Source organism: Tachypleus tridentatus, chromosome 7 (assembly GCF_004210375.1).
Source record: "Tachypleus tridentatus isolate NWPU-2018 chromosome 7, ASM421037v1, whole genome shotgun sequence".
NCBI lineage: Eukaryota > Metazoa > Arthropoda > Merostomata > Xiphosura > Limulidae > Tachypleus > Tachypleus tridentatus.
Genome location: NC_134831.1, coordinates 153,765,398 through 153,781,730, shown reverse-complemented (window position 1 = coordinate 153,781,730; position 16,333 = coordinate 153,765,398). Strand labels below are relative to the sequence as shown.

The 16,333-nt window shown below is 33.3% G+C and overlaps 1 protein-coding gene across 1 annotated transcript in view; it reads right to left on the bottom strand.

The window, feature by feature from the left end:
* Positions 1-16,333, bottom strand: part of LOC143256938 (sodium/hydrogen exchanger 3-like) — a 73,062-nt gene that overhangs the window by 22,195 nt on the left and 34,534 nt on the right. The window contains exons 3-4 of the mRNA XM_076514841.1: positions 13,933-14,189; positions 5,161-5,378 (exon numbers count right to left, since the gene is read on the bottom strand). Of these exons, the coding sequence (XP_076370956.1) occupies positions 5,161-5,378; positions 13,933-14,189 (475 nt within the window). The remainder of the gene's footprint in view (positions 1-5,160; positions 5,379-13,932; positions 14,190-16,333) is intronic.

Here is a 16,333-nt window from a genome sequence, read left to right as displayed (position 1 = left end):
GAGCCAACTTACATCTTGCTTTAGTAAACACTCTTCTCTTTCCATTGAACTAATCCCATATATAAAACCATCTAATCTGCTTGCTGTTAAATATTAACCCAAGTCTTGTATTCTGACCCAGTGACCTACTAATAATTTCACCTTCACAGTCATATCTTGGTAGTATCCCTAACAGAATTAAATAATTATGGTCCTTTTTACACTTTTTTTTTTTATCAATCCTTCATGATTATCAATTAGCTCCTATGATCTACCCTTCTCTATATTATTAGCCTCTATGTGTACAACAAAGACTAACTACTACTATCAGCAACCTTCACTTTATCACTTGTTTGTTAGCTGTATTCTCACACTTTGATTCTGGGTAGCATTATCCATTTCTTTTCTCCCTATTTCTCTCAAACTATCTTACCAACATGCAGTATTAAAGAATCACTTAAAATAGTGACCTATATGTTTTTCATTTCTATATGTACCAGTCCTTTCTGGTATCCTTCTTTCTTGAACTTCATCTTCACAAGTTAAAGGCTAAAAAATCTAAATCTGAATGAGAAGTGTGGAAATAGTTCTCTTTCCAATTATTCTGATCACAAAGTATTAATTCCAGTGTGGAAAGTTGTGTTGTTAAAAATTACCTTTCTAGAAATTACTAATAGGTTAACCCTTTGGCTCAGTTGATATAGTACTTGGTGGTGTGCAACAGGTACTGAATTCAAATACTAGTCTAAAGAATACAAAAACAAAGGAATAACTATGACAGTGATTTGCTAGTCCAGTACAAATATCCAGAGTTGCTACACCACATCAAAAATGACCATAGGAAAATACTACAAAGCAGCTAATAACTCTAAGATTATGTAATGGCAAAAGTAAGTTGTTTCAGTAACATTTGGTCAGTAAGTTTTCTAACTGTATTCTACGTGTTAGCTTGTTTAAAATTTATTCTCCTAATTAATATTTCAAGGTAATACATATAAATGAATTAAGTAATGTGCTTGTGGAAGTAAGGCAAACTGCAGTAGTAATAAGTGGTTTACCTCCACAATAAATGCTGCTGACTTAAACTATTACCACAGAAAAAAAAAAAAAGAGGGAAATCAACATTTGTTGGCTGCTGTTTAGTTTATCAAACATGCAGGGTCTGATACTCCTCCAGAAACAAGTGCTTAAACTAACTAATGCACTGATCAAATGGTTTAGCAAGTCAGGTTTAATCCAAAGAGTCAAACTAGCTAACTTTGAAAAACAATTCTTCATAGAATATGGTAATATACACTTCATCTGGTAAAACTAACACTGTCAAAACATTTAAAAACTAATTGATTAACATTCAAAAAGTCTAGAACATGTTACATGTTTGGTAAATACCAAAAATCAAAAAACAGATAACTGAAGAGATTATTTTAAGAAAAGTGGGTCTTGCAGTGGATACAATGTTTGATTAACCATCCAGAAAAATTTGGTTTCTCTGTCTACAACATTAAATGTTACAGCTGTACAAAGCAATGAGGTGCATTAAAAAAAAAAAAATCAACATGAGGTATCAGCACACCAGCAATAAAGGAAAACCATGAATGGAACAAATAATGTACAGAAATTGTAAAAGCTGCATCAGTCATATTAGTACCAATGGAACATTTACTCTTCAAACCAACAAGTGACAAGACATCTTTTTAATTTTACAAATATAGACTCACGTGTTCATCCTCTTTACACACACCATTTTGTTTCAATATAAAGAAATCATTGCATTGTTATACATATGCACTTAAGTGTTCAACTGGAATGTTAAGTACTGACTAACTTTCTGTTAGGATAAACAACGCACAAAACAAACAATGAACATTAGGAATTTGTAACGTTACAACTATATTAAGATAAAGTTATTTGTATCCTCCTTTATTTTACCATTATCATTATATAAACCAGACACCTAATGATCGGTTATCCGATGTAGAAACTAAAATATAAAACGATTGGTTATTCCAATATTCACCCTAAACCATAATATGTATACGTAGTACAATTCATGATAGAAATGTATAGCAAAACGTCAATGCTTTGTATTTCTTCAAAATGTATATTGTTATATCATATACAAACAGACATCTATAAGAAAGAGACAACAAAATTTACATGTCTGTTTAAATACGTAAACAGATAAACTAGCAAAATGTACTTGCGCAGAATTTTTTCGTTGGCTTCATAGGAATAGTGAAACCATGTGCTTTGGCGTCATTCATGTAAACCTACTTTTTTAAAAATGATGTTCAAGATAAAAATGCCACAACATACTAGCCCAATCACAAAGCCAATTTATTTCTATGCAATTAAAGTTATTTATTATGCGTTTTTAGTTTTACATCATTTTCACTCACACTAAATACATGCAGATATACTGTATATACATTGCTTCTATTTACTTTTTCATTTACAACAGACTGATGTTGAAGCATCATGAATACGTTAGTTATTAAATTTACCTTTCATATGGCTATTTTGTTTTTAGGTTTAAGCCTTACAAAGGCCAAAAATAATGAAAAGCGAGTTTGGTAGTTAGGCTTTTTATCTCAAATGTTTTCATGTGATTATCGGCGTTTTTGTGAAGATGATGTATGCAATCGTAAACTTTCATTAGATCTTGTTTTTGATAGAAGATATATACCCCAATGAAAATTTTATAGAGCCCATATTTACTTTACCATAATTATTATTTTCCTTGAAAAGTGGATCAAAGTCTTTCCACGTTAGCATGAGTCGTACCTCAAATACATAAGATAGAAATTACTGCTTAGCAAAACCTTGTAAAACAGAAGCGGTCGTTCCTACATCTATATCTATAAAATTGACTTAATTCATAAGCAACGTGAAATGCCAAACTTGCAACTATTTGCGATTCCAGATAAGTAATTTTACAATGTTACATATTATAATTTATTTCGGAAGAGTCGCCAATTTATTAGGTTATATACGTTTCGCATTACGATTTCAAATAACGTATGTCGATATGTATTAAATATATGATATACGAGTTAAAATATGACTGACAGAATTTTCTGTTTTCAAAAATATACATTTTAATATACAATCAATACAATTTTTAATAACGGTTATTACAAATATTGATTCATATACAAAAGTGTATATAAATTTTTCTAAAATTCGTATTAATAAGTGTAAGTGTAGCTACCAGTTTGGTTGCACTTATTTTTAACACCTAAAGCATACCTACAGGGCTATGGAATCGGGGTGGTCACTTCAGAGAGAATCACGCGCTCTCGGAGGTAGACTGAAAAAAAAAAAAAAAGGAAAAGAAAAGAGGGGGAATAAAAAACGAGAGTTAAAAAAATGAAAAAGTATGGAAGGAATAGGGAAGAAATATGGGTCAGATAGAGATAGATAAATCACCGTAAGAATATCAAGATTAAGATTTAACTTTTGTATTTTTCTCCACTCATTTCCTTACCGTCAGAGCACGAAGGCATGCATGTCAGTAAACAATTGAAGAGTGGATCAAGCGAGATGATGCAATGACCAATGTAACTAATTTATTTTTTTACGACTCGTTATGGTTGAATAATGAATATATAGATTTTTTCTGTTTTTCTAGTCAATGTTTATAAGATAAATATACAAAAATATAAAAACAGTATTATACTGTTTTTATATTTAATATTTATCTTGTGATAAAATGCTTTTAGAAGATTTTTTTCTATTAAAATTAGATATAAGGACAAGGATGCTCAGAAGAAAAAAAAAAGACATGCAAGTGCTCGTCAAAAAGTCGAATGCTTAGAATATGAAAAAGTCATGGACAATGACTATAGAAAGGCATATTCAAAGCTGTCACGGTAAAATGTTGAAGAACGGTAGAAGTCCAAAGTTGTCTGAAATCGTATCAGAATCGCAAACCTAAAAGTTTTTGTTCCGCTCCATCTACATCATCACTCGCGATGGAAATCAAAACATTAACACATATATTACCACCCACTTGTCTTTAAAACCAAGAAGAATAAACGTTTATTACAATCAAATATCTTATCCTTTATATAGTCGAAAGAGTTGAAAATTTCTCAGAATGTCCGTATTCTGTCTTCTACGTCATGACGTAGAATACAGTGAAAAGGCTCAAGAGTGCAAGTTCTCTCTTTAAGAGCTCAAACATGTTTTTGTTCACAATGAAATTTTATTAAGTATATTTTACTAAAATGTGGTGATTAAAGAATTACTTCGAGATTAGTGAAATATGTGTATGTACATTACGGAAGTAAAGACAATTTCGTTTCAGTTAAATTCCGTAATTTTCGTTAATAATTCAATAATAGTTACCCGTCATATTTCACGGACTTTTATACTAATTTATTATATAAACACATACACAGAGAGAAATTGTTTTTTGATGCAACACTACACAATGGACTACCTGTGCTCAAACCATAATGAGAATCGAATATCGGATTCTAGTGTTATAAGTTCATACACTTACCGCTGACATGTTTAGAACCTTACTGAGATTGAAGTAAAAGTTAGTAAAAAGTACATGTATTTCGCTTTATCAATACTAATAGCGACTACATTTAGGTTTTCGTAATCCGAGGGTTGTAGGTTCGAATCCCGGTCACACTAAACATGCTCGCCCTTTCAACCATGGGGGAGTTAAAATGTGACGGTCAATCCCACTGTTCGTTTGTAAAAAGTAGCCCAAAGTTGACGGTTAGTGATGATGACTAGTTGCCTTCCCTCTAATCTTACACTGCAAAATTAAGGACGGCCTTTAATGTAGCTTTATGCGAAATTAAAAAAAAAAAAATTAGATTTTGAACTAACGTTCACTTCGTAAGACTTCCAAACGTTTCTTACAAAGCTATGCAGCTGATGTATAGCAGTCCTTTACTTTGAACATGGTAGACTAAAGGGTAGGCAACTAGTCAACAACATCCACCGCCAACTCTTATTATTCACTCATGGTCTCAAAACTTGGAGTGCTTTTTTGTGAAACAACGGAACATGAATCATGAACTTTTAGCATACTTGATTTACAACCTACTGGACTACGCCAAGTCCATAAGAAGACTTAATAGTTTAAATGATTAACATGAACAAATCTCATAAATGAGATTTAACTATATAAATTACATCAAAGCACGTGGCCACACTTACCAATCGATCGGTAGACTGTACAGAACAATACTGTCATGATGACAAACCACGTATTCCAATCGTGGTTTTCATTCACAGTTGATGCACCAAGGAAAAGGAAGATAATAGTTTCCGATGTATTAGCTAGCATCTTCAATGTGTACTTTAAGGTGACATGAGATTTGTAGGATATGTTTTCTTCCACATAATTCTTCATAGTCATTCCACAAAACGTCAGCCTAAAAAGTAATTCAAAATACTAAATAAAATTTAAACAAGAAATAGGGAACTGTTTATACAAACTAATGTAAGAAATGTAAAATATGATAGATTAATTTAATCACCAGTACGAGACCAAACACCACGAACACTGCTTCACCAATTTAACTTTTTTTATTTATATATCACCCTACATTTACTTTAAATACAAGCGTCGGAGTTTTATGTCTATGTACTTGGATTCTTCTAGAGTAGGTGTCTGATTTGTTGGCGATAAATGCCATAATAAACGAACAGCATACACTCCATCTATTTTAAAATAATATATACAAATGGAGTCAAACTATGTCCAAAAATTCCTTATACTACGAATATCACAGTTGCATCTCAAATACTAAATATTTATATTTCTTGTTAAAAGTTCAATTAGAATTATTCAATTACTTTATAATCCAACTGACAAAAAATTATTTCTTTCTACTCTTATCATAATAATGTTTATGAATAATTCACTTACACTACCCCTTGTACTCTGAACTTCAAGTAGTTGTCTCCTTTTTTGACAAACTCAAGTGGGGCTTGAGCACCCCCCCCCCCAAAATGAGCCAAGCCCCACTTCAGTCCAATATATTGTTACCGACATATATTCATAAAATATGGAAAACACAATCGTCGTTGTTGCTTAACAATTAACATCAAAGACAGATCTGTAGAACTCAACGTCTTCATTAAGACGGAAGTATGTGGTGTGATGCGTCCCATAGCAACGAACTGAATGCACCGAAACTCATGCGCTATATTGCCGCTCCCTGTGTAATGCCATTCTATCTTGAGCTTTGACGAAGATCAGACAACCACGCTGATTTCAAGTTACAACAGATCATCAGGGATTTCATTTGATAAACTAAAGGTTTCACAGGTATTTACCCATTAATTTCATTTATCTTTTATTTAAAAGTAAAACATAGCATGCACGTATAAGTGTATTGTGTATAGGTCAAAACTGTGAAGCATTTAGCTGGTATTGTGTCCTCTGTAAGATCATTTTGCATTGTGTATCAGCCAAGAAAGACAAGAGGCAGGAAGTATCCACAATTGGAGCTTGCAACCATGATGAAGCCATACAAGAATGCCTTCATGGATCTCCACAAACTTGTATGCATCGCTGTGACCCTGCCCATCACTTCAGGTGCCTGTGAGAGAAGTTTCTCATGTCTGAAGCTTCTCAAGACATGCTTGTGCAACATTAGTGGTAACAACTGCACCAGCAACCTTGCTGTTATATCAGTAAACTCCAGGAGGGCAAAACAACTCAATATTGATTATGTTATTGACACATTTGCTGCCAATCACCAGAACAGGTGCATTGGTTTGAAGTAATATTGACTATAAACACAACATTATGAAAGATAGTTAACCTGATAGTGACCTTACTTTTCCTCAGTGTATTAACTTCACATGGGATAATTCGTTTCTGCTATGTAAACTATATCTTTATGTTATATTTCTTTTGATTTGTAGCTTTACTCTTAATGGTATATTAAATGTTCAATGTAAGCTAATCTTGATTTTCTTTATTATTATGTATTACCTAGGGTGGAATTTAGGTGAGCTTTCTCTTTTACATATACGCATGTTTTCATAAACAGATTATTTCTAATGTGTAATAATGAATTATTAATCAGAGTATGAGTTTCCAGTGAAAACTACGTTGAAAACGCAGTTCAAAATAGCACACCTTTCTGAAATGTACCTTGGTATTTACATTATTATAATTTACCATCTATACTTCATATTGATGGCATTTTGGGAAGCCCCTCCACACTTTACCTCAGCCCCCCAACGAAAATATCCTGGCACTGCCACTGCCCAGAACCAAAGGATGTGGATCTGAGGGTCTGGTGAAATGAATGGTAGAGACAGAGATGGGTGCTGACGTTGATTCATCATCTTTCTTAACTATGTATGTAAAAAGATTTTTCAATGGTTTAAGAACAATTCTTGTGGAGGTACTGAGAGTTCCATCTGCACTCCCATTGTGGCAATGGAACAAAGTGCATCAGCATACGTCCGAGATGAAGTGGTGGACAGCACCTTTCAAGCTTCAGGGTAAGAAATGTGGTGAACTGTTTTTAAACACTGTACCTCTTTCTTCCACCCATCTAGGGCACGAACGAAAGTAAGATGGGTGAGATCCACTACAGTTAATACAATAAGGGACTATTTCACACTCATAGGCATCTTGGTCCTTGCCATCACAACAAGCACACATCAAGGAACCACGACATGATGTCTCTGAGTAACCAGAGCTTTCTCTTTTACATATACGCATGTTTTCATAAACAGATTATTTCTAATTTATAATAATGAATTATTAATCAGAGTACGAGTTTCCAGTAAAAACTACATTGAAAATGCAGTTCAAAATAGCACACCTTTCTGAAATGTACCTTGGTATTTACATTATTATAATTTACCATCTATACTTCATATTGATGGCATGTTGGGAAGCCCCTCTACAGTTTACCTCAGCCCCCCAACGAAAATATCCTGGCGCTGCCACTGCTTTAAACCTTAACATGTGTAGTCGTCTACATTTACATTTAAACACTGTGGTTTAGAAAGTTCTAGAAACTACGCGAGCAGCGCCGTAAATTAACAATACCCACTAAAGGTAACGAAAAATATACTGAAGATTCGACTAGCGCGACGTCAACAATATTAGTAAAGCCTAGATAACAATGTAATTGCAAACCCATCGTACGACTCGTACAATTACACAACCACATTTGTCACAATTAAGACGTTTAAAATATTCCATATTCAACAGTCTTAAAATATAAAGAATAATTAAATATTAAGTCGCAAATAAACTAAATAATAACTATTAAAGTACTGTATATCCAACAATACATATATATACTTCATACATTCACGCTTTTCAATTTGATATACATTATCTCTTTCTAATTATGATCTGTGTAGGAAAGTGATAATATTTTAGAGCAAAGCTAAACAAGGAGCTATATGCGCTGCATCAGTTGCACCTCTGTTTGTAGCGTTGCAAGTCTGTAAAATTATCGCTGACCTATCGAGAACTGATCAAAATGTAATGACAATTTAACTTAAATGTTTTTAGTAGAAAACTGTTATAATGAAAGACCTCATTCATTCCTATTTCTTTGCACTGGCCATTAGCTAGCAACATCAATTGATGATGGCCGCCGTTTAAGGATTAACGGAGTGGTTCATATGAAACTTAAAGAATACGTTCGGAAGAAGAAAAACAACTGATAATTATTGTGATTATTGACATTTTAAAAGAATAAGCTTTTTATTTGTTAACTTGCTTCGAAAATATTTAGTGCGAGATTTTGACATGGGTAGTTTGTTGGATTTTTTTTTTTTTTTAAACGACTTTTGGGTTTGTCCATGTTAAGTGTAAATCCGAGAAAACAAGCAAGTCATTTGGTACGGAATGTTACCTCAACGCGAAAGAAATGTTTCTGACTTAAGGTTTTAGCATATTTGTTTTGTTTACAGAATTCTTGACATTAGAAATGACGTAGTCTCTCTCACCCAGAGCGATAATAAGTGTCAGTTATAAACATACACGTTTATATTGTTTTTGAGTTTCGCACAAAGCTACTCGAAGGTTATCTGTGCTAGCCGTCCCTAATTTAGCAGTGACTAGTGGAAAGTAATGCCGAGTTAAGTAATGCAAAACCACTTAAGATGAATTATATTAAGTTCCATAAGTTTTCTTTTCACTTAGCAGAATTTCGTGTGTTTTAATAATTTAAATTAAAATAAAAGAATCAGCACTTTTACTTACAACTTACACTTTTAGAGCTTGAAATTAAAAGCCTATCATATTCCTGATACCCACATGAATAAACCGTTTTTATCATACTACCAAAGCAATCGTGACATGTATCCACTACCGTGTATACTAATCATGTTAGCATAAATATTCACTGCAATCTAAGCACTTCGTTAAATAAACAATGAGCCTCATTAATATTAAACTCGATGTTTCAACATTTAAAATATTAATATGAAAGTTGACTTACTATCCAATGAGTCTTGTTATAACGGTTTCTATCGTTTGACTGGTTATTTTTCATTACTTAGTAAAACTAAAAATTAGGTCCGTTTTACTAAACGATAAGAAAGTAACTTGTTTCTTTGACCAAAGTTCAACAGGATTTGTATGTTGATGAGCCTACTCGCAACTGAAACTAAAGTCAAACACAATGTTTTAATTTCTATGATAGAGCTCAAACAAATTCTAAGTACTCAATAGGTTACACATTAATATATTCATTAAATAATTATATAGTTTAAAACTACTTTGTATACAGTATTTCAACAGAGAGAGAATTAAAGAAATGAGAAACAAAATAAGTGTGAAAAACATCATAAGGATAAATTTTTATTTTTCTATAAAGAGAGATAACTAGTATTTGTTACATGTTATAATCTCGGACAAGACTCCGACTTATGTTACGTTTGTTACGTATTACGATTTCAAATAACAGGAAATTGGACTTTGAATTTAGATCCTAATTAAATGTTGATATGTATTAGACTTATATTTGCCAACAAGATTGACATACACAATTTTCTTTCTGAACTCAAATATATATTTTAATATACAAACAATACAATTATAATAACGGTTATTACAAATAATAGTTTATATACAAAAGTTTTACAAACTCAGACAATTGTGAGTTTTATTTGGTCTGAAACTGAATATTTTATCCACAGTTCAGTCTACGACGAGCGAATTAATTTTACGTTGATACACATGTACAGGCCCGGCATGGCCAAGCGTGTTAAGGCGTTCGATTCGTAATCTGAGGGTTGCGGATTCGCATCCCCGCCGCGCCAAACATGCTCGCCCTTTCAGCCGTGGGGGCGTTATAATGTTACGGTCAATCCCACTATTCGTTGGTAAAAGAGTAGCCCAAGAGTTGGCGGTGGGTGGTGATGACTAGCTGCCTTCTCTCTAGTCTTACACTGCTAAATTAGGGACGGCTAGCACAGATAGCCCTCGAGTAGCTTTGTGTGAAATTCAAAAAACAAACAAGCAAACACATGTACTCTTCACTAGCTCTATTCTTCAACGTGAGTTTTCCGTACAACAATATCTAATGTCCTCGTAGAAATACTAACGTCCGAAGTTAATTCACTGATGTTTATAATGTTCGAAATCAATAAACATCCATAGTCAAGTATCTGTTGATTTCCGATTATGAATGTTAATCACAATCACAGCTACCAAGGTTTCTACCGTGTTTCTCCGATAATAAGACCTACCCATAAAATAAGACCTAGTGTGATTTTTGGGGATAGTTTTAATATAAGCCCTACCCTTAAAATAAGCCCTAGTTAAGAGTGGCAGGAAGAGGAAAGAAATAAAAAAAAAATTAATTTATTAATTAGTTTAATAGTTAGTTAATTAGTTTGTTTAAGTATTAATCAGTTAGTTTAATAGTTTAATAATAGTTTATTTTAAATGGTTAGTTTAATAGTTTTACTTTGTAACTTCATTTTTTTAATATATCAAAATAAGACATCCCCCGAAAATAAGCCCTAGTGTCATATTTTGGAGTGAAAATTAATATAAGCCCTGTCTTATTTTCGGAGAAACACGGTAGTATACTGACTGTAGCTAACCAAGAATATTCTATTACTGTCTATTCGCGTCTTCCAAGTATTTGAAATCTTAATTCATAAAGTTACATGATGAGGAGACTTGTCCGAGATAAATTATAATAGGTAATGTTATATAATTACTTATCTGGAATCACAAATAGTTACAAGTGTGACATTTCCTATTCATTATGAATTAAACCAATTTGATAGATTAGACGTAGGAACGGCCACTTCTGTTTATAATGTCTTTCTAAGCATTCAGTTGTTATAAAGCACAAAGCTACACAAAGTGCTCTATACTCTGCCCCCAATGGTATTAGAATCGAATTTTAGCAATACAAGTAAAATAACTAGATGGTTCATGTCTAAAAGATTTTATGTTCTTTGGATAAAATCTGTTTTGTTATGGGGTTTAGGAAGTCTGTAAAGTGACCGATTAAGATATTCACTGTTACTTGTCAAACGGAAGAGTGCATCCTCGTATTTCTCACAGTCTACTCTGAAAGACTGTGCAGCTGTAATGACTAATATTCAAATACGATATTTCCATCTCTCCATATAGCTCTTACAGCCATGCGTTTCTCAGGGAAGCCATCTGTTACTTCAAGCAGTGTCGGTCCTTGCCCCTATATCTCATCTTCGACTTCAATTATGTTAACAGCAAACATACCCTTCTACCAATTTTCAATACGTGTTCCTGCATGGGCCTGCTTAATAATCTTGATGTTTCCAGTAAGCACATGAACATATCTCCACTACATCTTTCTTCGGCTTACACAGTTTGTAACTTCAGTCTCTGCAATACTGTTTCATCTACTCTCTCTCTCTCTTTCATGTGCTGATATGGCGGATGAAATATAGTTGTGGTTTTTTCTCTGACTATTATTTGACTCGTTATAATCTTGTTTCAAGTAGTAACGCTGCTCAAGCCAAGCCAAAGATATTGATATCACAGAGTATTGGTTTGGCTGCTCCTACTTCTGTTAACCTGGCTAAATTACGTGCCCTCTATAACTTAGCTATTGCTGACTTTGTCAATAATGCACACAAGTAGATTCCATATTCCATTTTGATTATGACTGTTGTTCTCAGATTACTACGGCTGGTTCTGTACTTTGTGCTCCAGCACACTTAAGAGAGACAAAACGTTTCATTGATTTTTCTTTCTTAGCTGGTCACTATATGTAGGTATTGTCAATGTACAGTCCATCACACTCAGAGAAATGAGAATCCTCACGTTAAACTCTTTTGCTTACAAAAGAATGGCATGTCTGTATAACACGCAGTAGTCTAAGTGATCGAACTGTAGGTAAACTGTCAATCTACTGACAGAAGTTTGATGTCTTCTTGCAGGTTCTCCACCACTACCAAGATGTTTACGACGATTATATCATCAAAATATGTATATGGTGAACCCCAGAGCCATTCCAGTGCATTAAATAAACCAGCTATGTATAAACTAGAGGACTGGAATCATCAGGTAAGAAAGAGCTTATTTCAAAAAATTCAAAACTCTGCTGCAAACTTTCATAATGCATCACTTGATGTCCAGTATCAAAAATATCTATTGTACGAGAACAATATTTAGCTTCATTGCTAAAATGATTATATACATAGAACACAGCAGTGTATGGATACATCGGCACTGCATTCTTGGGCTATTTGAACTTAGATACCTATAATAGGAGTGGGTATAACTTTTATGACACTGAAATTGTGCACATCTTTCGTGTTGCCACTCCCATCATGGTAGAAATATATTCTCTCTACTCAAGGTCTCACAGAAATATTTTTGTTTTACTTTTCCCATAAGCATTACACAAAAATATTGTACTGCTAATTATTGATTTCCTTTCAATTTGCAAAAAAATCTAAGAAGGTTTTGTATAAAATTGACATTGAGCAGTTTCTGAAGTTCTTCTCTGGTCTCCCCACTTAATCACTTCCATGTATATATAATTATTGACAAATTGATTATTTGTTAGCTTTGGTTTCTTTACCACTATAAAAAGTTTATTTTTAGGGTATCTCACATTATTTGAGTCTGACGTAGCATCTAAGTTACTTAAAACATTCTCTTCAATTCATCCTGCAACTGAATTGTCTTATGCCTCAGATATGTTTAGTTCTGTCTTTTACTTCCTGCCATGAACATCTTGCACAGTCCTGTTCATTTTATTGTAGCTGGCTCATATCTTGCTAAGAAGACGTTGTTTTCCTTTATTAGTTCCAAGCATTTATCATTTGAACGGCTGATCTCTTGTTGCCCATTCCAAACACCTATTTCACGTTCTTTCCATAATTTTTTCCAGTTTTGAAAATAGTTTTTGTTTACTGGGGCTTTCTTGATTATATTGCTGGAAAGAATTGTCTTGTACTGCTTCCTTACTTCGCTCTGATGTTTGATAAAATTATGATACGACTGTATTAAATTCTGCTGTTTTACTTGATCTAATTTTCTTATTTCAACCTCAAGATATACATTACAGGTCTTAACTTATTTTTCTAGAAATGCTGTCTCTCATTTGGGTTTATTGTATCTACCACATTTATTTTGACCCATTTTTTTCCCATTTCATATAACTAGAAGTTTATCGAAAGTGATTTTCTACACTGCTGTTAGGGTGACGTCTGTCACACAAACATTTGTTAGTGAATTAAAAACTAAATAAAACTGAAATTAGTTAATTTACATAAACACAAACCGTAATATAGCATACAAAACATTTATTGTTTTAGTATATTTTCTCAACCCAAACGAGCCGGTTTTACACATTTTCTCGACATCACTGATTATTATTTCAAATAAATTTTATAAAAATACACAAGTTCTTTTTGACGTGTACTGCACATATCAAAATTGCACTGACTACAACTTACATTTTCCTTATCAGCTACTATTATACTTACGCTACAATTCCAGACAAATGAAACAATTCTGCGGTGAGGTACGAGAGATATCCCAGCACGAATACAAACAATGGCTCTATAATTAGCACGTGATGAGTAAATCTAGATAGAAAAGCCACGAGAATACCCCATACAACACCAAGGAAAGCGCCTCCAAGCGAAGCAACAAAGAATGATAGCACTCCAGCCAGGTAGTCGATCGGCAAAATATTTTTTTGACCCATTTCCGCATAACCTTCGAACATGTGGTATAAAACCTGGAACAGTAAAAACGGAATATTTCACTTATCAATATTACGCACAGATATACATACATGTTTATACTTAAATACCTATATAGTCAAAAACTGCCACGGAGCTTTAAACAGTTCAAAATGTATTGACATATCTGCTTAAACAGGGCAATATATAATTATTCTTTTTTTAAATACGAAAGTTACATTGAATAGTTAAAATGTTAGTTTAAGTATATACCATTATTTGAATACATTTATATATATATATATATTTTTTTTTTTTTTACAAGTACGTATTTTTGGCATTTCTACAATTGCGAGGAAAAGCAGTATTTATACCGTAGTAAGGAATATAAACTAAAGTGAAAACAAATATATTTATTTCTTCATTATAAAAAGTGTATTAGCTGTGAATATTACAACCTATTATTTATAGTGAACGTTTTGCGTGTACAGAACGAGATCACATGCCGTCTTTGACGTCAGTATAGCAAGAACTACCTTGAGGAAAGTCAGGAAATCAATCGTCTCTAGAAAGGTGTGTTTTCCCCCCTCTACACATCATGTGTGCTCCGATACTGTGTTAGTATCATCATTACCATTTATTCCCGTGTCGTCGTATGTAGCTAGTGGTATTTAAGGTTTAGACGTTCAAACGTTTCTACCAAGTTTCTTGGTTAACGTACCTCTCAAAATTAATGAGGTTCACTCTTCATGCGTAAACAAGTTCATAATCTATACATGCAGCTTTATTTATTCGATTTTCCTTATTTCAAAAAATGTGTTTACAATCAGAATAACCTGGACGGTTTTTACATTAGGAAAGTGGCCAACCATTTATTATTTATTTGTTTCCCCAGTTTTGTCCATCCTACTACTGACAATGAACCAACAGCATACATACGTTCTTCAGATACGAGAATGAATGAAAGTTTCGGTTTTTATCTTACTGCTTGTAATAAATTATCTGCTTGTTAAGCATCAATAATTACAAAAGTTGTTGAACTTGTTGACGGATTTATTGTTATGTCTTTTTTAATATCGACGTTTAAATTAAATTTATGTTTAGAAACGTTCTTAATTTATACTATTACATTTATATTGCGAAATTCCCAAATTACCATCTATTCTCTAAAAGTTGTAGAAAAAATTTCGAGTGTAAGAAATCAACAATATGTGGTATGTAAACATTAGTGTATCGCTAATACTGATGTACAGGCTGAAGTTTCTAAAAATTCTCCTCACACCTATAAATGTACTCAATGTGACACGCCAAGAGTCAATATATATTATTGGCTTGCTCATAAACAAAAACCAGCACAAACAAAAATCATAAACGCTGCACAAACCGAAAGGATCACTAGAGTAAGTTATATATAATGGGCCCGGCATGGCCAAGCATGTTAAGGCGTGCGATTCGTAATCTGAGGGTCGCGGGTTCGCATCCCGGTCGCGCCAAACATGCTCGACCTTTCAGCCGTGGGGGCGTTATAATGTGACGGTCAATCCCACTATTCGTTGGTAAAAGAGTAGCCCAAGAGTTGGCGGTGGGTGGTGATGATTAGCTGCCTTCCCTCTAGTCTTACACTGCTAAATTAGGGACGGCTAGCACAGATAGCCCTTGAGTAGCTTTGTGCGAAATGCAAAAACAAACAAAATATATATAATGTGGGATATAAAATTCACTCCAAGTTTTGCTGGTGGTTGCAGAAGTACAACCCATATTTGCTATATTTGGGGTGCTATAAAACCTTGAAAACCTCAGCAGTAACTATTATAACGCTTATTAATTGGGAACTTCAGATACTTGACCAGAAACATTTATAGATTTCAACAAACAAACTATTTCAGCGGATTCACATTGGACTATAATATTTTTTATTGAAATATTAATTACCTTCATAGGTGGAAAAACTATCAACAGAGAAAGAAAGAATACAGAACTAGTTACTTCTCTGTTCAACGAATTGTATCTACATCAATTCGAAATTAATTTGCTCATCGTGAACTCCTGATAAGAGAAAGGAAGTGCTGAACCAGAGAATGCTTCAATATCGTTTGCAAGTTTGTAAGACTTTTGTATATAGACCATTATTTGTAACAGCTATTATTGTAAATTGTGTTATTGATTGCATATTAAAATATATTTGTACTAAGAAAGAAAA